Source organism: Apaloderma vittatum, unplaced genomic scaffold (genome assembly GCF_000703405.1).
Source record: "Apaloderma vittatum isolate BGI_N311 unplaced genomic scaffold, ASM70340v1 scaffold19165, whole genome shotgun sequence".
In the NCBI taxonomy this organism is placed as follows: Eukaryota; Metazoa; Chordata; class Aves; order Trogoniformes; family Trogonidae; genus Apaloderma; species Apaloderma vittatum.
The window spans coordinates 41,943-68,892 of record NW_009719021.1 but is presented as its reverse complement, the minus strand read 5'-3'; the positions used below and the strand labels follow the sequence as shown (position 1 = coordinate 68,892).

At 35.1% G+C, this 26,950-nt stretch overlaps 1 protein-coding gene across 1 annotated transcript in view; it reads left to right on the top strand.

The window, feature by feature from the left end:
• DNAH12 (dynein, axonemal, heavy chain 12) overlaps positions 1-26,950 on the top strand; it is a gene marked incomplete at its 5' end in the record, with an annotated part of 47,130 nt that overhangs the window by 18,002 nt on the left and 2,178 nt on the right. Inside the window, 29 exons of the mRNA XM_009870484.1 lie at positions 178-356; positions 1,904-2,096; positions 2,187-2,348; positions 4,237-4,431; positions 5,208-5,341; positions 5,662-5,824; positions 6,277-6,357; positions 7,512-7,688; positions 8,490-8,621; positions 9,037-9,126; positions 10,557-10,697; positions 10,833-11,074; positions 11,427-11,574; positions 12,582-12,727; positions 13,916-14,130; positions 15,049-15,241; positions 16,053-16,245; positions 17,238-17,410; positions 17,914-18,054; positions 18,714-18,872; positions 19,857-20,001; positions 20,785-20,935; positions 21,270-21,523; positions 22,075-22,215; positions 23,003-23,140; positions 24,032-24,265; positions 24,678-24,863; positions 25,335-25,438; positions 26,574-26,778. Coding sequence (XP_009868786.1) covers positions 178-356; positions 1,904-2,096; positions 2,187-2,348; positions 4,237-4,431; positions 5,208-5,341; positions 5,662-5,824; positions 6,277-6,357; positions 7,512-7,688; positions 8,490-8,621; positions 9,037-9,126; positions 10,557-10,697; positions 10,833-11,074; positions 11,427-11,574; positions 12,582-12,727; positions 13,916-14,130; positions 15,049-15,241; positions 16,053-16,245; positions 17,238-17,410; positions 17,914-18,054; positions 18,714-18,872; positions 19,857-20,001; positions 20,785-20,935; positions 21,270-21,523; positions 22,075-22,215; positions 23,003-23,140; positions 24,032-24,265; positions 24,678-24,863; positions 25,335-25,438; positions 26,574-26,778 — 4,815 coding nt within the window. The remainder of the gene's footprint in view (positions 1-177; positions 357-1,903; positions 2,097-2,186; positions 2,349-4,236; positions 4,432-5,207; positions 5,342-5,661; positions 5,825-6,276; positions 6,358-7,511; positions 7,689-8,489; positions 8,622-9,036; positions 9,127-10,556; positions 10,698-10,832; positions 11,075-11,426; positions 11,575-12,581; positions 12,728-13,915; positions 14,131-15,048; positions 15,242-16,052; positions 16,246-17,237; positions 17,411-17,913; positions 18,055-18,713; positions 18,873-19,856; positions 20,002-20,784; positions 20,936-21,269; positions 21,524-22,074; positions 22,216-23,002; positions 23,141-24,031; positions 24,266-24,677; positions 24,864-25,334; positions 25,439-26,573; positions 26,779-26,950) is intronic.

The following is a 26,950-nucleotide window of genomic DNA, read 5'->3' as shown; positions in this document are numbered from 1 at the left end:
ATAGGCAGTAGAGAATTTTGGGGTGGGTGTTGCCTGTGAGTCAAAGTGTTTCATGAGGCTTGTGTCTGGAGTATTTGTCTAAATTCTCATTTGTTTTCTAATGAGGAATTAGAAAGTGAGGAATGTGTTCATAGAATGTTAAATGTGACTTCATAATTTGTTCAATATTTACCCTAGGTAACAGAAGAGGACATGAGAAATTTGTTTTTTGGTGACTACATGATTACAGAACTTGAGGAAGATGAAAAGCTTTATGTTGAAATTCCAAGCATTCAGCAGTTTGGCGATGTTGTGGAGCAGTGTCTGGATGAATATAATCAAACCCACAAAACAAGAATGAATCTTGTAGTTTTCAGGTGCATACAGTCTGTAGCAAGAGCTTTAAGCAGTAGTTGGTAATTCAGTCTGTCAGATTTTATTCGCTGTGAGTTTTGTATATCTCCTCACCTTTATGCATCCACAAAAGTGTTTGTGGTATTACACCTCTTTGGATGGATGCCTCTGCCTTTCCTATCCAAAAGTAGTTTGGATAGAAAATTTTTCTCCTAAGGATCTTTGGACATACTCTTTGGTTGTTAAAGAAACATTGTGCACTAAATCAGGCGGGTACTCTACTTCCACTAGGCCTCTGTTAACAGTGAAGGTGGATGTCAGTTCTTCCTGCAGCCACCCAAACTTCCAGTTCGCCAAGGAGAGGGATTCTAAGATTGTGAGGTGCTGAGTGAGATGATCAGAGCCATCCATCTGCTCTGTTACTGGGCAGCACAGCCATACCCCCCTTGGGGCTGTGTGCCCAGCCTGCTGTTGCAGCTAATCCTGTGAAAGTGCAGACTCCCGTGGGCTGCTCTTGTTACCTTAACTAATGATCAGGCAGAGCTACAACTGAGATGGATTAGGTGTCTTCCTTTTTCCCTGTTACTAGAGATTACTGCCTCTTCATGTTTGCCATTGTAACGTGACATGTAAATGCCCCATGAAGGTGATTAGGCTTGGCTTAAACACTTCTAATAGCTGTTTGTTTCAGTCTAGTTCAGTGAGTACCTCTACATACTACTGTATATACAACTATCCTGGGAGTTTGAAGAGCTGGCAGCATCTCATCAGAGGCCAGTTCCTGGGCGTAGAAGCAGTATCCCAGATACCTCACAGAACAGCAGCCAGGAGAGCATGTCTGGCTGTAGCCTTAGACTCCAACCTCATAGATATCATCTGGATTTGACTCCTTTATTTTTCTAACGAGTAAAAATAAACAAGACTTTATCCTTTTTAAAGTGCCTTAACTTTTTTTGAGACCACTTTTAACTGCTGCTTAGCTTACTTTAACTACCCTGTGCTTGCTGCATATTACGACGAATGATGCTTGTGTTTTCACAATAGATAGGACTCTCAGTAATGTGCAGGTACGTTCTGATGATGTTCCAATCTCTCTTTCACATGTAAGTTATAAAACACTGGCAGAGGCAGAGGGAAGGAAGAGATTTGTTAATATAACCCATTATTCCCCCCGTTGTTCCTTTAAAAGTATTTAAATTGTTATACTTCAAGGAAGTTAAAACTGATAATACTGTTAGATTTAGGAGTAGGAAATTTCTGTTTATATTCTTTTTCTTTGACACCATTATCCATATAGTGCTTCTGTTCTTGCCATTGCCCATTCCTTTCAATAATTTGTAGTAATTTGTAATTTAGCTAAATACTGATATTTGTACAACAGAGGAGTTGTGAGTCTTATTATACTTTGTGGTGCAGACCCACTGTCTTTTGCCCTCTCCCTGCCCGAGCCCCACCTCACTGTAAGAAATCTGTTTGGAGATGCTACTTCTGTACTCTTTTCACAGATTTATAGGTGCACAAATATAAATGTCTTCATGCCATTCCAGTAATCAGCATGTTTCAAATATAGGTATATGTTGGAACATTTGTCTCATATAAGCCGTATTCTGAAGCAGCCAGGGGGTAATGCTTTGTTGGTTGGAACGGGAGGAAGTGGACGTCAGTCTTTGACTCGTCTAGCAGCATTCATGGCAAAAATGTGTGTCTTTCAACCGGAGATTTCAAAGACCTACAGTACAAATGAGTGGAGAGAAGATCTGAAAGTGAGTGTTAATAACCTGTGTACATTTTGACTTCATTTTGAGGAAGGATTTCTTGGAATGTACTATATTTGAATTCTCTTGCATTTTTAGAGTCTTCTGAAGAACGCAGGTGTAAAAGGCTTGAAAACTGTGTTTATAATCACAGATGCACAAATTAAAGAAGAAAGCTTTTTAGAAGATGTTGACAGTATCCTCAACACTGGGGAGGTACCCAATATTTTTGCAGCAGATGAAAGACAAGAAATTATAGAGGTATCCTTATAAATTCTCTTTACTGTCACTTTTTATAGCTATTTTGTCAGTTCAGTGTGAAGAGTGACTTTTGGATATGTGCACTTAATTCTGTGACTTTTTTTGAGACTTTAGATAAATCAGCCAGTTATTAGTAAATGGGCCTAGCATTCTGTTCACAAACACATTAAGTTGTGCGTGAAGGGAACTTTGATTGCTCGAACTTTGATTGCTCTCGAATACCCTGTGGCCATAGTTATTTTTTGCAGTGTATTGTGCAGAAGAATCTACTTCATGGAGCTTTCATTGATCAATTTTTCACTGATCAGGACAAAGACATCTTTTGAGAAAATACAACCCGTCTTTGTCGATAGACTCCTGCTGTCTAGGGGACGGGGCCATTGTTAGACAGAAATTCATAGTCTTGACATTCTACTCAGAGAGAAGTTGGAGAAGGGTGCTCCATAAATTCCATCTCAGAAGTAAAGATGCAATGTACTTGGGACATTAAAAAAAAATTCTAGTGAAAATCAGGCTTGGATTTTCAAAATAGGAGTCACCGGTTGGGTGATGTATACATCACGTTGGAAACTGAATGTTAGCTAACAGTATTTGGAACTGTACACTGTGCTGTCTTCATACCTCTGTGGTATGTTAATAATAGATTACCTAGATGTGCTTCTAGCTGACATTCCAAGTGGTTTTTTTGTACACCCACAAATGTTCTTTATTAAAATAGCTGTATCACTTGATAAATGTTATTTTATTGTTTTTTTCTCACACTTAAATTATGGAGCATGGTGATACCTGCACTTCATGCGTTTTGCAAAGAAGTTAGAATATTGTCTCTAATAATTCTTATCTATCACTGTTTTATTCTTGCCAGGTATATAATAACAAAGATAATGTGACTCTTTTGGAGTTTTACAGTTTGTACAAATAAATTCAATTGGTGTATGCTGGAACTTGGTAACTATCCATAATATGCTAAGTGGAACAAACTTGGTTTTACTCATTTAAATCTGCTCTGCCAAAATATTTCCACTGCTACTCTTTTGCTGCTAAACTAATTTTTATCACTTATTTTAATTGCAGAATTATGTCAAATGTGGAAGAATAGTTTGAGTTTTAGGGGTTTGTAGTCAGTGTTTCATGGATTGTTAATTAATAAATGAACAATGTATAAATATGTATATAAATAAATACGTAAAATAATATTTTTATGAAGTAGTCTTTAGTTTTGACATAGTTTCATTGTTTGAAACTTAAATCTTCCACTATAATTACAACATGTTTTGCTATAATATTAAAGCTAAAAAAGTTGCTAGTCAGTGTCTTGAAATGCTGTTTGGGGGACTTACATGGCACTTAAAGCATAGATTATGACAAAAACATTTGCTTTTCTTTTAGTGGCTTTTGTGTAATGAGAGTAGTTCTTTGCCTTATATGTTTGTATCTCACAAAGCTTTGAGTGACTGAAGATCAACTGTAATTAAGCCAGATAGTTGTATTTATCATTAGTAGGCTTTGGTTCTTTATTTCTTGAGAGACTTAGTTATGAATTTTGATTTTTCGGAATGTGTCTTAATCCTGTGTCTCATCTTAATATCTTTTATCCATGTGGAACTTGGGATTTATTTTGAGTTTTTGTTCTGCTGTATTCTGATATTCTCAAAGCAGCAAATGATAATTTCTAGGATGAGTTGTCAGGGTCACAGATAAATGTTGTAATCCTATTCTCAAATAATACTTACTAGTTGATATGATTTTCTAATTTATACTACCTTTTTCATTTATCAATAAAAAATTTATTTCATGGTGATGCTATCATTAGCATGATGGCTATAGGACTTCAGAAGTGCTTAATGAGAACTATCTAACAGTTTTTATTCTGTGTATTATTCCTAAGGGTGTTCATGCAACAGCTCAGGCTGTCAATAAACATGAAGAACTCAGTCCCTTGGCCTTGTTTGCATTTTTTGTGAACGTCTGCAAAGAAAATCTCCATATTGTGGTAGCGTTCAGCCCAGTTGGAGATGCTTTCCGCAATCGTCTGAGACAATTTCCCTCACTTATCAACTGCTGTACTATTGATTGGTTCCAGGTATGTGAAAACATTTTTATTATTTCATCAACAAACTAATTCAGTGTTCTAACAACACTACCTGTATTTTCATATCCTGTTAAATTTTCTCTTGTCTTCTATACAGAAGTACTCCATGGGGTGGGGTTTTTTGTACTATTTTGGGAACTTTTTGATGCATGTTCTCAATATTTCTACAACTAAACAAACTCAATCTTTTTTGCTACAACTTTGACATTTCTGAGGTAATGAATAGTCTCAGTTTGGCATTGGTAACTTCTCTTTTTATCACATAATGCGTATGTTTTAAAGCGCTAGTGAAACCTCATTTCAACATGATTGTAAAATTTCTGCTGCCTGTTAAGCAGATTCAGCATCATGGGAATGACTGGCAAATACAAGTCCTATTGCTTATGAGTGTATCTTATAGCAGGGTAAAACTTGGAAGATTACTGTCGTTAACGCTCCTCAGTGTGATTTGCATTACTCTCAGTAAAGTGTAGTTAGCTCTGTAGCTTCGCCTGGTGCTCACATCAACTTTTCTGCCAAAGGATAACATAGACACAGAAATGTTTGGATAGAATGGCAATATGTAGCTTTTAACTAGTTCAGCCGGGAGTTTCCAGAAAAGAGTAGTGACCTTGCTGCCTGACCTAACCTTATTGTTCATTATTCTTAAGGTGTAGTTGGAACTAGCGTGTCGGATTCTGGTGTTTTGAATGGTAAAAATTGTTTTTAAAATATGAAGACCGCTAACAGCTAAATCTTACAAATGCTTCTCCTCACTTCTCACTCAGCCGTGGCCTGAAGATGCCCTTGAAAGTGTGGCTGACAAGTTCTTAGAAACACTTCAGCTCAGAGACAGTGAGCGTCAGGAAGTTGTGCCCATCTGTAAATACTTTCATACTTCCGTTTTGTCACTCTCTGAAAGGTCAGTCTGTTTCTTTTGAAAATAACTCATTAGGGAAAATCTAATGCTGCTGAAAGTAGTAAGTTGAGCAGTAGAGAACTCAAAAGTTGAACTTATAGAGGTAAGAAACAGCAAAATAGTAGGCAATTGAGATTCATTACTGCTCATTTCTGTCTTAATGTATACTATCTGCCTGCATAAAAACATTAAATAAAATTGTTGAAATTGTATACTTCTGCTATTTGTCAGACAGTTACATAGCTTTGCTAACAATCATTAAACTACAAAAAGAAAACAAAATTTAAAGGTACTTTTTTTAAACCTTTTTTTTTTTTTAATAGGTTCTTGCAAAGTCTGGGACGCCATAATTATGTCACTCCTACTTCTTATCTTGAGTTTATTGCTGCCTTCCGGAAACTTCTTACACAGAAACGAGACGCTGTAATGAAAGCCAAGAAGAAATACATAAATGGACTAGACAAACTAGCTTTTGCTGAGTCACAGGTGATGTAGGAGAAAACTGAAATGAAAATACAAAATGTTTGGCAAAAGCAAGTCTTTCCCTGGAAAAGTCAGTCAAAAGCATTACTTCAGATCTCGTCTAGTTCTGTCTTCAGTAGTAAAACAAGAAATGTGTTTTGCCTGTACCTCCCTGCAGTCATAGCAGTTGTGTTAGAGGCCGCAGAACTCTAAGCGTGTATCGCTAAGCAGTGTATGAACACGAACACAGCTTCCCTTTCCTGAGTGATTAATGGGTGACTATAAGTGAGCACAGTTCTTAAAATTAGAGATTGTACATATGACATAAAACTACATCTCTGAAGTGTTTTGATTTGAAACAGAATGTTATTTCCTTCTGTCAATAAATTAGTCCTTAGGTAAAGTCTAGATTTTATAGAAATTGCTGGAAATGGTACTTGGCACTTACGATTCCTAATTCTTTTGCATATGTGTAGGTTGGTGAGATGAAACAAGAACTAGTTCAGCTGCAGCCCAAACTGGAAGAGGCTAAATTGGATAATGAAAAAATGATGAAGGTAGAGTTATGCAAATACAACTGTGGGTTTTAATGTAAGCTTGTGTATTCTTGGGATACGTAATTTCACCTTTGTAATAATGACCTTTGAATCAGGAGTCTTAATTGTACAACGTACTTCTAGCTCAGATGGTTGTAGACAGATTCTAAAGAATATGTCCATATAAGGTTGCTGATATGTGTTGGAAAATAAGAGTGGAGTTCAGGTTTTTGAGCTCACTTCTTGTTTACTGGGATTTGCAATATAGTGAAACTTTTCACTAGTTGTGCTTATATCCTTAGAACTGGAAGAAAATTATGTTCTTTGTGTAAGATATGGTCCTTGCCTATGCTCCATGCTGAAGGGTGTTAGAGGAACTTCTGTGCTAATAGTGGTTAGAATGGATTTCCCAAGATCATTCACAAACATTGCAAAAACCACTAACAATTCCTCAGTGTACAAAATAAATAGGAAGAGTTTTGCACAGTCTATTTTGGTCAAGGATTATAGACTTGATTTGCAAAATGATCCTAAAAATAATTCACTTAATAGAAATTGAGTGGGATATAGAAACCGATCGCTTAGGTGTTTTTCAAAATTCTGACTTCTGAAAATACACTTATCTAGTATGTTACTATTACCTCATAAAAAAGCAAGATTTGATTGATGTTTTTATGCACTTGCTTATGATTTTTAAGTGTTTTACAGGTACAATGGTCTCTCTTCTACCTACTCTTACAAACCTCTAAGAAAATTAGATATCACTTATGTAGAACTGAAAAGGGAATACTTGGATGAAGGCTTGATTCATCACTAAAAAACAACTATCAGCAGTCAATATTATGTCTATGAAGCTATGACAACTCACTGTAAAAGCTAGTACGTTTTTAGTTGCAGCCTGATGCACAAACATGGAGATGCTTGTCTTCTAAACTTGAAACATTTTTTAACTGCGTTTTATTGACAGTAGTCTGATTTCACGCAGCTTACCTGCTGTTAAAGCTCCATGATGATGTCGCATTATGCCAAGAGACAAATTATTCCCTTCAAATAAACTGAAAATATTGAAATACTCTCTTTATATTTTAGTGTTCCGTAAGTGCTATACTAGAAAACTTCATCTGATTTAATCATTTATTGCTTAATAAGAACCTCACGCATGTGTTTTTCTTTAGACTATAGAAATAGAATCTGCACAAGTAGAACAAAAAAGGAAAACTGTAAAAGCAGATGAAGAAATTGCTACAGAAAAGGCTGAAGAAGCTCAGAAATTGAAAAATGAATGTGAAAGTGACCTGGCAGAGGCAATCCCAGCCATGGAAGCTGCACTTGAGGCTCTTGATACTTTGAAGGCAAGCTGAACTAAGCTTCAGCATTTCAAAGGGGTTATTTAACGTGATGAAATTTCCATTTAGGACAAAATGCACTAAAATGAACAGAATTTGAAAAATGTTCAGAAGTGGTTTTCTTCCATTTTGGCCAAGGAGAGGACCTTTACAGTCATTATTTGATGTATTTGCTCTTCATGTGTTGAGAATACAAAGGGGGAGAGGGTATTAAAAAAAATATTTATTTACAAGAATTCACTTTCGTGAAAAGTAGCCAAAGCCTGAAGTTACCAGTAGTGGTATCAGCTGAATTTCCTCTTTCAGCTAAGTTCATGTTGACTGCTGTTGTATAACATGACATTTGCATATAGCTAAGAATTATCTGGATCTTTGTGTTAAAGGTTTTTTCCTTGTCATGACTTACACATGACCTGAAGCCAGTATTATCAAGACAGTCCTGCAGGAATTTAGTATTGTAGGAAAAGGTAGTTTAGTACGAGTTATGAAGTATGTGAGATATCTTAGATGACACTTAGGTGAGTGTATAAAAAATATTCTGACCTGACTTTTTAAAACATAATTTTAATTAATCATTAGTTCACAGTTAGTAGCATTTATTTCATTTTTATTTCCCCTGCATAGAATATGTAGTTGGATATTGTTAATTGTTTTGCTAACACTGTACTGTCACTCCTAAAAGTCCTATATAATTATGTTCATTGGTAATAGTGTAATAATTCCACATTTTTTCTGTTAGTTTATATATCTTAGTGGTGAAAAAGGTGTAACATTTGTCATAATTTTTTAATGTGATTTTTATTTTAGCCTTCTGATATATCAATTGTCAAATCAATGAAAAATCCTCCCTCTGGTATCAAACTTGTTATGGCTGCTGTCTGTGTCATGAAAGACATAAAACCTGAAAAAATTCCAGATCCGTTAAGGCCTGGACACAAGGTAAAACGGCAGACGGTAGTTTCAAATAAAAGTTGAATTCGTGCTGTTTTCAACACAGGGCACTTGTTCAATAAATGAGATCACCTAAAGTCCACTAAAGTAGGCAAGTACTTACAGCCTTCATCTGTTGTATTACTGAAAACTTCCAGAATCCCAGATTTTCTAAGTTCTGTAATGTGCAAAGAGTTCAATTTACTTTACTGTACTTGTATATAGAAAATATGTAACTCTTCAGTTTTTGGCTTCAGATGTGGTTCAGGGGAAATATTTGATGTGATAGACTTTTTGCTTTATTGATATCTCAAGGAGATATAAGGTCATGAGTATTAAATATGCATGAGTTTTAACTAAAAGAGATTTGTCATTTTTTTTTGTGTATTTGTTTTAAAGCTTGATATTTCCTACTGTTTTGTAGATTTTGGATTACTGGGGTCCAAGCAAGAAACTGCTCGGTGACATAAATTTCTTGAAGGATTTGAAAGAATATGACAAGGACAATATTCCAGTAAGATTTAAGTCTGTTTTTTCAGTGACTTTTACCATGTAGACACTTTCTTGCAGGAAAAATAAATAAAATTAGAAAATACTATACCAGAGGCCCCATTTGGCCCATTAGTCAACTTCTGTTATAAACAGGCTTCTTTACAATATGATAGAGTATCTCCGTAGGATGAGTATGGTCATGGCAAGTGAGCCAAAATTCCTGAGGTTGAGCCTTCTAAGTGACATTTCAGAAGATTTTAGAATCCCCTGTAGGAATTTCTGCAGCTTCTATACAGCCTGTCTTCTATTTAAATGAAATGTCCTTCTGTGCCCAAACATTTCTAACTTTGCAATTCATAGGCGGCATCTCAGCAAAAGGTGAAAATAGCACATAAAAAACTGCATCAGAGTAGTCAGTCCTGCCCGTTATCCTGTGTGCAAAACTGGCCATAAGCAGGTGCCTTGGAAGGAGTAGGAACAGTATGTTTGATAATTTCTTCAAATATTCTTCCAGTCCTTGGCACTTTAAACAAAGAATTTCCAAAGCTGGTTGTAGTTTCTGTGTGTTTAGTAGCTTTCAGTGGATCGTTCTTGTCCAGTTTCTCTAGTCCCCTTAAGCCCGTGTAAGTTTTCTGTGTCTACAAGATATTTTTAAAAGTGTTTCAGTGGTCTGTTCTAAGTGATATGAAGAGCTATCTCCTCCTGTTTCTTTTGAGAATGGATCGTTATAGCCTCATGTTATGTATTCTGTTTTGGATTTTGGTTGGGTTTTTTTTGTGCAACCAGAGAACATTTGATCCCTGTCTAACCTTTTAATGCCTTTTTTATTATTATTTTATACTAGTTTTTCTAAATCAATTACTCTGACATTATACACTTTTCTATATTTAAATAACTGCCAACATTGGTGCTCTTAGTGACTTTTTCTGATTATATTGTTTTGGTTTAATGAATGATGACAAAATGGGTATACTAGAAGATACACAATAATATACAATAAATGCAGAAACGTACTAGTTATATAACTTTGTTTGAAATACAACCATCTCCCCCAGAGGCCTTGCTGTCCAAAAGTATCTTGCCATTTGCTCAGTTTAGGGGAAACTAAATGAGGTTTGGAAAAGATAGCAAATAATGAAATTAGCACGTTTTGCACAAGGGACAGCATAAATTGAGGCTTCTGTCGGACTGCAGTACTCTTAGCACTTAGGTAGCCGCCACACGGAAGACACCCAAATATGTGATTATAAAGGATAAGAATAAGATTAGAATGGAAACATGGAAAGACCACAAAGCATGACAGGAAAATCAAAACTAACACATGAGCACTGATTTCTACCGCAATTAATACTGAGTAGTTCTTTCTTTTTTCATTACGTAGAGAAATGGCAATCAGTGTAATTTTACTGTGTCAGCCATAAGACTTTGAGCTATAATGCTTTTGTTATCCAGGCAGCTATCATGCAGAAGATTCGGGATGAATATTTGACTAATCCCGAGTTTGATCCACAAAAGGTGGCTAGAGCTTCCTCCGCAGCAGAGGGTTTATGTAAATGGATTGCGGCAATGGAGGTGTACGACAGGGTTGTAAAGGTGCGTTTTTAATCCTAGTCCCTCAGTGCTATGGAGTCTTACCTTTGTTTGTTATATTCATCCTAAGCATTGTGTTAAATAATAAAGTTAGGAAAATGTGTTTCAAGTGTGTGTGTATTGGTTGTAATCAAATAGGTGGTTGCACCCAAGAAAGATCGTTTAAGAGAGGCAGAGCAGTCCTTAGAAGAGATGCTGACAGTCTTGAATCAGAAGAGAGAAGAACTTGCGGCTGTGGAAAATGATCTGGCTGCTTTGGAACAAACTTTCACTGAGAAAATTGAAGAAAAGACTCATTTAGAATTACAGGTTGATCTGTGTGCTAAAAAATTAGAACGAGCAAAGCAGTTGATTGGAGGCCTTGGTGGAGAGAAATCAAGGTCAGTGTAAAGTTCAAATGTCAGATGTAACAGCTGTTGCAGAAATAGAATTTGCACAGTTTTCTAAGCCCTTAGTGCTATACCTCTGTCACAGGACTGTGTCACTGTAGAGTGTAACAGTGGGCCCTTGAAAGATTCCTAATTGTTTGTAATGTAAAACTATGGGCAGCAACATCAGGAGAATTGTAGAGGAAGTCTTCAGAATTAGAGTAAAATACATAAACATATTGTCCTTATTCTCCACCTGAAGTTAAGATGAACAACAACAAAAAAGGTAGATTTTTATCATCAGTATCATTACTGTGGAGGTTTTGGCACCATTTTTTTTTCCTGTATTTTCTGCTTGGCATAGGTGGAGTGATGCTGCAAATGATCTTCAAGACACGTATGATAATTTGACAGGAGACATTCTGATATCAGCTGGTGTGATAGCATATCTGGGAGCTTTTACTGCTGGATTTCGGCAAGAGTGCACTGAAGATTGGAGCAGGCTGTGCAAGGTTAGAAGGTTATTTTAGATGTAACTAAGTGTTTGCTTTTTTGCAAACAGATGCAAAAGACCTCACATATCACTTGTTGTTTGTTTAATATTAGCCTAGTAAAACTCATTAAGATCAATGGGATAAATTCTACTGATCCAATATTCTGTAAATTTGAATTTAATTAAATTAGTGAATTTACTCTAGACTTAATGTAGCACAACAGAAACGAAAGCACATCATTGACTTGGTAAGGCTTTCATTATTAAATCTCAGAGTTTTCTTTTTCTGCCTTTAAATGGAAGAATTAACTTTGAAATGCAGTTATGTATAATGTAAAAATATTTCTGTGATAACTTACACAGGCAGATATTTGTATGCTAGTTAAATGGTTGATTTTGCTGTTTGCTAAGGGACAGTTCCAACATCCTAACACTGTAATTCATAAATTAAGTGATTTGAGGTCACTGATTATGAGTGTAACATGAAAGAGTAACATGCTCCAGTTGAGCCCTGGCACAGGCTGTGCAGAGAGGTTGTGGAGTCTCCTTCTCTGGAGATATTAAAAATCTGCCTGGACGCATTCCTGTGTGACCTACTCTAGGTGATCCTGCTTTGACGGGAGGGTTGCACTGGATGATCTTCCAACCCCTAACATTCTGTGATTCTGTGAAATCAGCACTGGATTAGTGTATTGAGTTAATGGAAGACTTGGTCATTAGATGATTTCAAACTGCGTGTGAGTTTCTTAACTTCTCAACTTTATGCCACAAAACTTCTGCGGTTAGAATGTGCAAAAAACTAGACAAATCCTACAAAATTTTGAGAGTGTGCAAATATTCACTGGGGAAAATATAGTTAGCTATTGAAACTATGATTTTCTTTTTCTCAGGATTTTTGCTTATACTCAACCTGTTTCAAATTCTTAAATGAAAATGCACACAGTCACTTTGGATTGAAGTGGCGTTTAATAAAAGACCTAAAGCTAAATGAGTTTTTGTTCTGGTTTCGTTTGTTTTTTTTCCCAGGAGAAAAATATCCCTTGTTCTGACAATTTCTCTTTGAGTGCCACTCTTGGTGATCGAATAAAAATAAGAGCCTGGAATATTGCTGGTTTGCCAACTGATACGTTTTCTGTAGACAACGGGGTTATTGTTGACAATTCAAGGCGTTGGTAGGTGACAAAAAGGTTGAATGTTCAAATCGAAACAAGTTTTTCACTTTTTTAAAAAAAGCAGACTAAATGGAGACAATGCGGCTTCTCTAGAGACAGTGTGATTGAACGCAGGGGTTGAATCTTCATATCCAGCTCCTGTGAAATTTATGAGATACAATACCAGATTTGAGTTTGTAGTTACTTAAAAGATTTCATTGCAGGACACACAGTGCTCTTGGAAAAAGGTTTGGTTTTGGTTTGGGTTTTTTTTGTTTGTTTGCTTGTTTTTTAGTATTGTACCTTATTGTCCTATTACTAGATAATGGAGCATTTTTAAGAATCTGCTTTAAAACTGCACAGAAATCTTTCATGCTTTACATGTTTCATGGTAAGATTCAGGTTACGTAAATTACAGGGTCCAGATATCCCCCAGTCCACCTTGGGCTCTTACACTTACAAGTTTTCTAAAATTTTCTTCTTGTTTTATGTTTTATAGAACTTTATTGTTTGTAAAACTCATATTTATCTAAAAGATTATTTTAAGACCTTTAACAACTTTTATTCCAGCTGAAATTTTAGTTCAAGAATGATATCTATTATGTTATATGAAAACTTGTGATAGCTGTCTGTAAGTAATCTGTACTCAGTTGAAATATAAGATTATGAAACTTTCTAGTGCTGTACTTGTGATTCTTAAGAATTAGTCTTCGTAATAGATTCAGATTATACAGAGCTTACAGTATGTAATTCCATTTTTAGAATGTTGCTTAGTTCTTTGAGGGTGCAGTTAGAGGAGGTGTTTGATATCGTTCATGCTTGTTAAAATGACTTATTAAAATACATGCATGTAGATGAAACCAGCAATTGCAAAGGAGGGGCAAGTATATTAAAATAAATTAAAACTTTGATACATTTTCCTGCCCCACATATGTTTCTAGTCTTATACTGGCTGATATAACATGTCAAGATTCAAATTGCAGCTAAGTGCTGACTTTTATTTTTTGAAGTGAAAAAATATCTGAGAAAGAACTCAAAATTGTAAAAATAAATACCTTCTAAATACTGAAAATTCTGGAGTAGAGGCAGAAAAAGATCTGCATCTAATGTCTTTTATGGAAAAATGTTATAAACATTTTTTGCAACTCTTAAGGTATTTCTTTTCAAGTTATGATAAAATACCTGAGAAAACTGTCTGATATGGTTTAGGCCATTAATGATTGATCCTCAAGGTCAAGCAAATAAATGGATCAAGAGTCTTGAGAAGGATAACTGCCTGAATGTTATCAAGCTCAGTGACACAAATTATATGAGAACGATAGAGAACTGTGTTCAGTTTGGAACTCCACTTCTGCTAGAAAATGTTGGAGAAGAACTAGACCCATCACTTGAACCTCTGCTGCTTAAACAGACTTTTAAACAAGGTATGTCCATAATTAATTTTGAACCCTGAAGTGATTACATTAATGTTCATCTTGTAGTCTATCTGATAGTTTTCTTTTTAGTCTCTACCTTACTGCTGCTTGTGTTAAGAGGAAGGTAACTTCATAAGACCCTGAAGTGTTGTTTTCTTTTTGTAGTATCATTCATATATCAAATCGTAGTTGTTTTACTTGAAAACCTTCACCATGTCACTATGGGAAACTAAATGAAGACCCTTGACTCTCCAAGGGGAAGATTCTCAATGAAATTATGTTTTGCATGTTAATTTTCATATGTTTTAGTCTAATACTAATATTTAATAAATTTTGCACAAATCAAGAAAAATTGTTAAGGCATTTTGCTTAAGGCACAATGCTCCTGTGTTCCTCTGAAACTTGCAAGTAGCTATGAATTGGGTTTTCACCTTTTCTTTCTTCTCCTCCTGGAAAAAGACAGAAAAATGCAGATAAACCCAAATATATTTTCCTTCCTTCTTACATAGTTTATTTTTGTGGAGTTTCATGTTCATACTAGAAGAAAAAAAAAAAAGCCTAAACACTTTTTTTTTTTGTTTCCTATTTCAGACAGGTAATTCAATGAAGGAATATTCTATAGGAACCTCATATTTGAGAACAGTTGCACAGCTTTCTGTTACCATCTCCATTATTGTATATGCACGTTGAAAGTATGGTAGTAATTGGATGGACTTGATTTCATCCACTGAAAGTAAAATATGGCCTCACTGAAGCCTATGAGAATTTTTCAGCACATCAGATTTGTTTATTTGTTTGTTTGTTTGTTTCTCCATCCTTTTCAGGAGACGATCATTGATGAGAATTTTGCGTTTCTTTAATCACAATAGTATTTTTCTTTTCTGTAAGTGATAATGATTTTCCTAACATTTCTCATCTTAACTTTAGGAGGCATCGAGTGTATCAAGCTTGGTGAGACCATTCTTGAGTATTCCAGTGATTTCAAGTTTTTTATTACCACAAACCTGAGAAACCCACACTATATGCCTGAACTCGCTATGAAAGTTTCTTTACTCAATTTTATGATAACACCACAGGGACTTGAAGACCAGTTGCTAGGTATTGTCGTAGCAAAAGAGAGGTAAGTCTCTCTTTATGGCAAGTAGCCATTTAAATTTCTTGTGATGTAATTCCAAAGAAGTGAGAGATGAATTTATTGTAAAGCAAAAAGAATGTTGCACAGTGTAAATGTAACTCAGTAACAGCTTTTAAAAAGAAAAAAGTACTTGTTTTAGTAGTCATCATGTCAAAAAAGTTTGTTGGGGAAACAGACTGCCATCATTACTGGCAAGTTAATTAACATAGGGGATTAAAAATCACTGTGTTTTCATGGCAATTTTCTACTGAAATGTTCTTTGAATTTTAGAATACCTTGTAAATATTATTTGAAGTTTAAATCATTATTGTGATTTTTACAATCTGATTGAGCTGCCAGAGAAGAGTGCAGAATTGTGAGGATTTAGTTTAATTTCGTATGAAATAAATGCACTCTACCTCTGAAACTAATTATGGGTCTTTCCTGAACCCACACAGTGATATAGAGTAGTTTCTGGGTTGTATGGAAATGTCTGTGCAGTTGGGCTAAACACTTATTCTGACTATCACAGGGTGGTTTTTTTCAGGCACTAGGCCTGCCTGTCAGGATGCACTGACATTTGAAAAATGAGAAGATACTCAAGTTTAGACCATGATTTCCAAATGCTGAACTGAAGTTATGCAAAGAAATCGATACTCAGAATTATAAATATATGCTGAACAATAACAACCTGTTTAAACTGAGGAGAATATTCACAAATATTTATTGTAGGAAAAGGGAGTTATCTTCATGGGCTTCCTTTTCAGTCAGTGAAGATGAGCATTGACTGGTCTTGTATGTGGTTTTTCTTCATTAGACCAGAATTAGAAGAGAAAAGAAATGCTGTCATCCTTCAGTCTGCAGCCAACAAAAAGCAGCTAAAAGAAATTGAGAAGAACATTTTAGAAACCTTACATTCATCTGAAGGGAATATTCTGGAAGATGGGACTGCTATCAGTGTCTTAGATTCTGCTAAAATTATGGCTTTGGAGATCACAAAAAAACAGCAGGTAAGGAATGTGTACATGTGCTTTCTTTAACAATATAAAAAAATTGAATATTAAGATTCGCAACTAGCAGGATGACTGTGAATTAGGTGCAAAACCTAAGGAGGAATTTCTGTGCTTGTGAGATGTGTAGAGAAATAAAATTTTATCTGTTCTGGAATCTTCATTGGTAGTTTATTTAGTCTTTAAGATGTTTTAAAGAATACGTATCTCTAATGACTGAGTGAAAAATAATAAATTCTGAACTTGAAGTAACAAGATAAAGGAGGCAAATAATTGTTTAAAACAATAAAAATGTTCGGGGAGACATTAATATCTGGATGACTAATATAGGTACACAAGCACAGATTCTTTTGTTATACTTAATGAATAAAATACCAGCTGAAGTCAATGGGAGCTAAATGGCACTGATAAGAGAATAAAGATTATTTTTTATACATTGTTTTTAATTACTATAGACTTAATGAAAATCAAATATTATTGTTTTCTTTAGCTGATGTTGGCCTTACTGCTATTTGTTAGTGACTAACAAATGTAGAATTTGTCTGATGGTCAAATTTTGAAAACACATTATACATTCAAATGATTTTTTGTATAAAGCTGATTACTTATTCAAGTAGAGCTTAAATACATAACGAGACTGAAATTAGTCATGTTTTTGCATAGTGCAGAGATAAATTGATATTTTTGATGCTAAATGATGCATCAAAACTGTCCTGCCTCCTTTGTTTTGACTATTGCATCCTGTAGTATTGGTAAATAGATCAGACTCTACTATATTAAGGGCCAAGTGCTCCTTTTACGTAGTGTAGTCATTACTTACTGTGATTGTGCCTTCCAGAACATAGAAGTTATTTTGCTCTGGTGTTAGAGAGTGCTGTATATATGTGTGTATATATGTATATATATATATATATAATATTATTAGGTAGTAATAATATTTTCATACAGAGAATATTGAAAGCTTTTCTTTATTCACTACTCTTGATATTTAGATTGCAGAGAAAACGGAACTTAAAATAGCCAAATCTCGAGAAGACTATCGACCTATTGCAAAGCATTCATCGGTGGTCTTCTTTAGTATTGCAGACTTGGCAAACATTGATCTCATGTACCAGTTCTCCTTTAGTTGGTTTGTTAACCTCTTCATCAACTCTATTGATAATAGGTAAATCTAATTTCTCTGATTTGAAAAAATAAGAGAATGAAAACACCTTATGAACAGCAATTCTCTCCATTTTGAAACCATTTACCTCTTGTCTCTCCTGAAATGCAGGCTTTTGAAACAAAATATGATTTGTTAATGAAGTAAATGCTCTTTTTAGTTACTGACTGAGCAAGTCATAAACTGTGCTTTCTTTAAATACTTTTAAGGACGTGACTTAGAGAACAGTGGAATTCTGGTGCTGAGCTTGGCTCCGTTACGAATGCTGAGTGCCACCAAATAACCATGGCAAATTGGTTTCAGCTCATTATTTTGCTTGGGACTTTTTAAAAAGCTGTAGAACACCAAGTATAATTGACATTTTGGGCAAATGGGCATCAAAGTCCCTCATGGAGCATGTGGGTCTAATATAATTCCTCTGTGACCCTAAAAAGATTTAGATTTCTTAACTGATTGCCTAAGTTATTCAATTTGAAGTCTCAGTTTCTCACTTCTTCTCTTTTTAGTAACAAATCAAAAATTTTGAAGAAGCGACTTCAGTATCTAAATGACCACTTCACGTACAATCTGTATTGCAATGTGTGTCGTTCACTGTTTGAAAAGGACAAGCTGCTCTTCTCATTTTTGCTGTGTTGTAATCTTCTCAGGTAAGGCCATTTTTGTGAAGTTTCTTAATAATGGAAACTAATTGCCTTCTTAGCATGGAAGAAGGTATTGATGAGATAGCCTGTTCTTCTGCATATTGATAATAATGCCTTTGGACTAAGGTCATAGATGTTTTAGGTTTTCTAATACTGCTAATATTACAGGTGAAAGAGTATGTGAGTGCATGTATTAATGTATTAACTTGTGTAAGATGAGTAAAGATAATTTCAAAATTACACAATCACAACCATAATGTGGGTATCTTCTTAATTACAATGGGTATGCATCTGTATATGGACCATGCTTCCTGGCCCAATTTGTAAGGCTACTGTATTCCCCAAACCTGTTATTTTCCATAAAGTCTTATATTTCTATAAAATTAGGAATAACTGCACTTTTAAAAAAGAAATAAGCATATTATATGTACCATTTACCTTTTGAAACCCTTACTATAGTCTTAATCAATCATTTTTACTATACATTCTTTTCACTACGTAGAATACTGAGATCTGATCTCAGCTGTTACGGCAGTAGAAGTATTACTAAATGTCAGTGAGGTAATTAATTTTAAACAACTCTTTGTATTCTGTAGAATTGTATCTCAATAACTGAATAACATCTGTCTTTTATTTCTCTTTTTTTTTTTTTTTTGTCAATCCAGGGCTAAAAATGAAATAGAAGATCAAGAGTTTATGTTCTTACTAACAGGGGGTGTGGGTCTCAAGAATAAGTACAAGAATCCAGACCCATCTTGGCTACCAGATAAGAGCTGGGATGAATTCTGTCGTGCAAGTGAAATCCCAGCTTTGAAAGAACTGAGGTACACTAGGATGTTGATTTGAATTATCCTCCATTGTTTTTGACCAAAGCGTATGTAACATGCTGAAATAAATGTTTACCGTCTATTTTTCCAAACCAGTGCCAGAATGCCAACGTGGTAAAACCAACTACTTTTTTCATCGTTAGGTTTGCTTCACTTAATAAGTCAAACAGTCAGATCGCTAACTGTAATATTATTTAATTAATCTATTTTCCTATATTATTTGAGATGTTCCTTAAAGAAATTTTTATTTTAGAATGTCTCCGTGGTAGAGTAACAGTTTTTCAAGGGGGATATTGGTGGCCAAAGAAAGTATATGTAGCAAAATTCCACTGCAGTGGAATTTTTCTGGTGAAATCCAGTGTCCTGAAATCAAGAGAACGTCACCCTGGATTTAAATAGAGTTTAACCCTAAATTCTGGAGCCAGCATGCCTGTACAAGTATTGTGTATTATAAATAGCTGACAGAGCCCAAATATTTGGAGGAAACACTGCTCTGTTAGAAGAAATTGTTGAGTACTGTTTTGTGTTCTCTCCCTTTTGGAGTTTTAGTAGAAACGTGGACAATGCCTTTAAATAACCTGAGAGTTGTTCCATTGCAGAGCACATACTCTGCATATTGTGTGAAATCAAATATTTGTTTTCCTTGGTAGAGTTTCTTGGTCATTTTCTTCTATTAAAGAGTGGAGTTTTCCTGAAGTATGAGAGGCAGAAAATTCACTCTGGCCTATGCAGATCCAAGCAGTGCTGGGTGCAGGAAGAGCAGATCTTACTGTCAACTCAGAACCTTTCAGGTTGAATGTTGTATGCCTGCAACAGTGTGGTGCAAAAAGATTTTTCACTCTCAGCACGGAGAAGCTCAACTGGAGGATTATTTGTACATGTGGAGTGGGGTTTCTATGACAATATCATGTAACTGGCATTTGATAAACAAAAAGCAGAGTCCAGGTATCTAGAGTAATTATAAGTGCTTTTTTTCTTTAGGATGCACATCACTGAAAATATAGGTGAATGGCAAAAAATTTATGATAGCAAAGAGCCACAAAGCTGTCCATTACCGGGACAATTGAATAATACATTAAATGAATTACAAAAGATTATAATACTCCGATGCTTAAGACCAGACAAGGTAAAATGATCTTTTATCAAGTGTTTGCAGGTTATTTGATGTCTTGTGGCATAGTTTGCACTGGCTGTTAAAATAACTAATCTGTTCCTCATCATATTCTTATTTTTCAACTGAGCAAAATGAGCACTGCCACCAACAGCTGAGATTTTTGTCTGACATGTTTTAATGTATCTTTCAGAGTATACTCACTGTTCTAGTTTTCTTCAAGTGTTTGTTCATGTTTAGTCTGTTCGCTGGTGCACCCGGTGTACTTGAGAGCAGGATGTATTAGTCTAGACAGAGTATCTGGTACCATGTGCTTTCATACAAAGGATTTCAAGGCAAAGAGAGATCCGATGTGTTCAACAGCCTAGACAGTTTTAACACTCTCTGCCTTTGGTGCACTTAGCAAATCGTGTTGATATGTACTTTAAGAACAGCAATGTCAGGATTTAAAGTACACACTGCAATTGCATTAATATTTATGAAGCAGGAATGTGCTGGTCCTCCACATCAGTTAAAGCCTGAATTCAAGTCTTAATGTAATTTAACATTGTTTATGTGAAGTATGTTATTTTTTACTTTTTAAAAACATTATAATTCCTAGTGCAAGAGGAAAAAAAGGAGGGGATGGAGGTGTTAACGAGAGGTGGAACCTTCACCTATGTGAAGCATTCTACAAGACTGGTCTCAAATCTGTGCAAATCAGGGATTTGACTAATGTATAGTACATAAAAAATGCTGTTAAATATAAGGTTACATTTAATTTATGTTAATAGTTTGTATTTATTTTTTTTTTACCAGATTGGTCCAGCTGTAACAAAATTTGTAACTGATAAACTAGGGAAGAAATTTGTAGAACCACCACCTTTTGATCTAAGAAAAAGTTATTTAGATTCAAATTCTACAATCCCTTTAATATTTGTGCTATCTCCAGGAGCAGATCCCATGTCTAGTAAGTATAAAGAGAAAGAGAAAACAAAAGCGTAGTACAGCTTTTCAGGCTAGGGACCTGAATTTCCTGTTCCGTACACAATGAGGATTATCTTGCTTTTTGTGCAAGTAGATTTAGTTGCATCGTGTCGCACTGGTAAAATTCTGTGCTCCCTAAAATGAGAATGGTGTTTTAAGCTGATGAGATTTGACACTCTACATCAAAGCTATGCCATCTTGTACGTACATTTTAACAAAATAGAATTTACAAGTAGTAGTAAACAAAATAGTAATAAAATCCTGACATAATTTCAATTTAATGAGGATGTGCTAAAATCTTATGCTTTCTGTTCAAGGCCTCCTGAAATTGGCAAATGACAAAGAGATGGCTGGAGATAAGTTTCAGTCCATCTCATTAGGACAAGGACAAGGACCTATAGCTACAAAAATGATTCAAAAAGGAATGGAAGAAGGCGCTTGGGTTTGTTTGCAGAATTGTCATTTAGCTGACTCCTGGATGCCAATGCTAGAGAAAATATGTGAAGAGTTTAACAACGAAAACTGTCACCCAGACTTCAGACTTTGGCTTACTAGTTATCCTTCACCAAAGGTACATGTATTGCCAAGCGTTCTTTATTTGGGGAATGGAAAAGTTGATGACAATTTTAGGAAATATTAATAGCCCTGAATGAGCTAATAAATTCTCTGAATTTGTCTCTTTGTTAAAGAGACAATCAAGCAAGGATATTTAAAATTAATTATAGACATTGTAGTATTAAGCTCCCTTTGTAAACTTTTGATATTGTGATATGTGATATTCTGTGTACTACTGAATGGAACTGCAGTTAGCCAGTATATATCATTAAAATTTTGCTGTCACTGAGGTTTTGTTTCACTTAAATTCAAAATTTTATTTTTGCATTTTGTTTATAAGATGTTGAATGCCAAGAGAACATTTTAAAATATAGGTTTGTTCTTTGCAGCAAGGTCTTACTTTTTTGATGCCTTCAAGAATTACGTATTTTAAAGTGGTTGATGTTTAAAATGTAAATTCTTGGAGAGAATTGTTTATACAACAAATAGTATAATAATATATTGTTATAACAATACAACATATATCCCACATTTTCCAAATTAATTTTTGCTATTCTTTAATACTAGTTTCCAGTAACCATTCTGCAGAATGGAGTGAAGATGACATATGAACCCCCTACTGGTCTCAGGTTAAACCTACTTCAGTCATTTCTTTCTGATCCTATTTCTGATCCTGCATTCTTCTTGGGATGCCCTGAAAAGGAGCTGGTAATGTGTCTGTCTCTTGACAATTTTATTATTTCTTTTTATTTTACCCGATTTCCATCCTGTGAATATTATAAGCTAAGATTTTTACTATGGTTGAGAGTTTAGATTTTGCAATGAGAAAGATAATTAATTGAGAATTACTCTGCCAGGTAATTTCACTTGACAATATTTAGAATGGTTTCATAAGCTTTATTAAATTGCATGTTATACAATGTATTTAAACTCTAAGCATTCATTGGTAAGGCACACCTGTCATTACTGAGATAGTAAGCACTGAGTTCTTTTCTTGCTGCCAGGGACCAGTACTGCAGTGCCCATGTGTCTTACTGGTAAGTGATGAAGCGCTTAGCCAGTCCTTCCCTGTGATGGAATGAAGAAATGGTGGGATTACTCAGAGCTCTGAGTATGGCAATCAATGTACATAAGTACAAATAGGTGCATCTGAGGACTTAAGGAATACATCTCTCTTTTATGTTTGTCTAATGAGCCTTAAAACTAAATTGTCTGATACTATTTTGATTCCCAATAATTCAGCTTCCCTTTAGGTGGTAGAAGAGAAAAATCTTGTGTAATGGTACTTGAGGAACTAGCTAGATGTGCTAGCATATGTGACTGCTATGTGCATATTTGTTCCCAAGTCAGATAACCATAGCATACTTAATAATTGCCTATGTTTGTAGCCCAGATGGAGAGTGGGAATCAAATGATATGTTCTCTATACAAGTTACAGACTAGCATGAGCATGTGAGCTAGTTAATTATACTTTTTTGTTCTGTTTATCTCAAAGATATGGGAGAAACTACTCTTTGGAGTTTGTTTTTTCCATGCTCTGGTTCAGGAAAGAAGAAAATTTGGGCCTCTTGGTTGGAATATACCCTATGGATTTGATGAATCAGATTTGCGAATCAGTATCAGACAGCTTCAGGTAAAATAATCTGTTGCTACCTTTAACTCTGATAGCATAGCTTATAATCAGAAGGAGCAATATGCTTAAGTTATGTCAAACGTTCACAGATTTTCATTACTTGTTCAGCTACAAAGGCATGGAATATCAATCATACTATAAATATTTTCAAAATTACAAATGAAATAAAACTGGTCTTTGTGAGACTTAAATTCATACAGATGTATGAAATTTAATGAGTATGTATGAGTATAATAAGAGTTAAAATTGGCATATATAAGAGCTCACTGTGCTTTAAGTAGCACCATATCAGCGGCAGTCACCCACTGTGGTGCTTTTTGTGGTTAGTGGGAGGAATTGGGTTTTTTGCATATATACTGTAAGTTAAACAGAGCCTCACTCAGATTATTCTCCTTCCCCAAAACAAAATGCTGAACGCTACTTACCCTTGAGTCTTCTACAGGCCCTGTGTAGAAAAATCAAAAGAACTAGATGGTGAATTACAGAAGCAGAGGCTAAACAAAGGGAAAAGTTATCAACAAGTTAATGAAAGGGATGGGAAGGTTCTGAAGATTGGAAGAAAAATTTTGTGAAATACACATTTCTTTGACAAAGAAAAATGTCCATGTAGAAAGTTCAAACTGGAGAAACTATTCACTTGTAAATAGTTCAGGAATGACTTGGGTGACTTACTGATTTGGATATTCATAAGAGGCTTTTACTACTAACTCCTCTTTATTTGAAACAGTAATTTTTTACCTGAAAGAAAATTTCAGAATTAAGTTTCCAACACTTAGGGAGAAAGCTCCGTAAACTGCAGTTTTGCATGTTTCCAGCCCTTAAGTCTATAGGTCACACTGCTGTTCTGCAGATATTTCAAGTCTCTATAATTACTCATGTCTTCTGTTTCAGTTATTCATAAATGAATATAGCCGTGTTCCTTTTGAAGCTGTAACTTACCTAACTGGGGAGTGCAACTATGGAGGTCGAGTGACAGATGACTGGGACAGACGTTTACTGCTGACTATACTGGATGACTTCTATAATCCAGATATAATTGAAAATCCTCATTACGCTTTTTCTCCCAGCGGCAACTATTATGCTCCACCGAAAGGCACATATGAGGACTACATCGCGTTTATTAAGGTAAAAAGTAGCAACAAGATTTTTGAATGTTATAATGATGATGCACTAAGAAAGCAATCCTTAAATGCTCCTCCTCTGCATTAAAAAGGTAGTTTTGCAGCACATGAAACTGTGTGCTTGGCTTCTTGCCTAACATCCTTGTATGATCCTTGCCATGACCTAGAATGTTTCTGAGAGGGAATCAGTAAACACTTAGGAGGACCCAGTGGAGGTGATAGAGAATTCCTTGGAAATAGCTTTGTGTTAGCAAGGTGATGGCTCTGTCAGCAGTAATACCTACCATTAAGGTCCTTATTCACCTTCATTCAAAGTCAGTGGTAGTTATTCACTCAGCTTCTTAGAGAAGACTTGGATCTAATTCCTAGCATGCTGCTTTATCTCATGCGGATGTTTATTGCTTGTTTTGTCATAGAGTCTTCCCTTTAGTCAGTACCCAGAGGTATTTGGTTTGCACGAAAATGCGGATATTTCAAAAGATCTTCAGCAAACTAAGATCCTCTTCGAATCTCTGCTTTTAACGCAAGGAGGAGGCACTCAGGGAACTTCTGGAGGTGGTGGTAGCACTCCTTATGAAATTGCAGATGATATTCTCAGCAAGGTACTGTATTATATCAATGACTCAAATTTACCTTTTTACAAAGAAGAAATTCTCTGTTTAGAATCTTCAGTGTCCAATTGATTTTGTGTTGGAGAAGAAACCTCCTGGGAGGAATTTAGTACAATATGAAAGTACTAAATAAGGGGGAGACAGAGAGAAAACAGAACAAACACAACTTGGAAGAGCAGTCGATTCATTCGTGTGAACAAGTTTGAAATTAATAGAATTGAAACTCATTAATAATTTTTCACGGTATGAAAAATACTAGGTGGTTTTAACAAGATAAATGTCACTTTAAAAACCCTGTAATTTTTATTTGAGTTAAACTACTAGATGCTGTAGCGATAAGATATTCATTAGAAAGTTTCATGATATATATTAGTCTGCAATTTTTCATATTTGCATACCTTTAATATAATACTGATGCATAATGATAAATTGAATGATTTCAAAATGTGTTGTCATTTACAGCTTCCAAATGATTTTGACATTGAAGGTTGCCTAAGTAGATATCCTGTGAGTTATGAAGAAAGTATGAACACTGTGTTAGTGCAAGAAATGGAAAGATACAACAAGTAAGATTATTATATTTTGTTAAATGTAACCTATATAATTCCATTTGCAGAAAAAGTTTTCCTGCAAATCATACACTTTAAACCCTATGTTGTGTGAAATAGTTTATTTTGTTTGCTTTGAATTGTGTGCAGTGGTGTCTGCAGTCCAAAAACCATTACTCCTTGTGGAAAATCAGAATGTAGAATAGATATTGGGAAAAATGATCTAGTGGCAAAATGAACTGAAAGAGAAAAACAAATGATAGAAGTAGGGACTCTGAGGTGGCCCTTGGAAAAGAGAATGTGAACAATATTTTAACGTTCCCTTTTTTTTTTATTTTTAACTTCACTTTCTCCTTCACCATCTCTGTCTTCAGTTATATTTTATTTTTTTCATATTTCTGATCTGTATTTTAAAGGGGTTACAAAATGTAATGCACGCACAGTTTTAGTTCATGAAACCTTTTCCTGGATAGTTGGAAATATTTCTGCTTATTTCTTCATTGTCTCTTATGCTTTTGATTCTTTTTTCATTTTTTCCCCTTTCCTGATGCCTTTCTTCCTATACCTAATTTTTACAATTATTCACCTAGGATGGCAAAACTCAAGTTTTTATTTTTCTCTTTATTTTTATTTTTCTCTTTGAGTCCTCAGTCTCTCTTTTAATTGTTTTCCGAATTTTCTTTCTTATCTATGCCTACTCCTCCATTCTTTCTTTGCTGTCCTCTTCCTTTTCTATTTGTCTCTTCTCACATCTCCCACTTAATTTTCTCCCAAACTTTCAATAATGGTCTGTGGCCCTCAGTCTTCAAATTTTCTTTAGTTGCAGACTCTACCCACCTCTTCTTTTGTAATCTAAACCTTTTTCCTTCATATGGTGTATACATTTGGGCTTCTAAATTTATCCTCTTACCAAACAATATAGAGTGTATTAGATATAACGGAAACATCTATTGAACTCGTCCTAGTCTTAAATAAATCAGCACAAATGCACAAATCTGTGACTTCACAGATGTGGCTAATTACAGTTATACAGCAGCTATACAAGTTCCATAGATAGTACCATAGCCCAGGCTTTTTCTTTTTCCAGTGAGGAGGATGTGTTTTACAAATTGTGGAAAACCTGTGAAAATTTTGTTTTGTTGTTCAATTCTAGTTTAATCCGAACTATTCGTATTACACTAATTAACCTGAAGAAAGCCATTAAAGGACTGGTTGTTATGGATGCTGAACTGGAGGCTCTGTGTGGCAGCCTACTTATTGGAAAGGTTCCTGAGAACTGGGCGAAACGCTCATACCCAAGTCTGAAACCATTAGGGAGCTATATTCAAGATTTTCTAGAAAGGCTGAAATTTTTACAGGTAATATACAAGGCAGTACTACCAATTATTTAATCTACTTCTTAATATAATTTGCCCTTTATATTACAGGAGTATTGGTAAGAGAGGGGTAGATTCTCATTAGATTTTTCTGAGTACAGTTATGTTAGAAATGGTCAAACAATGGGATTTGTCTCTTTCTGATTATTGAATG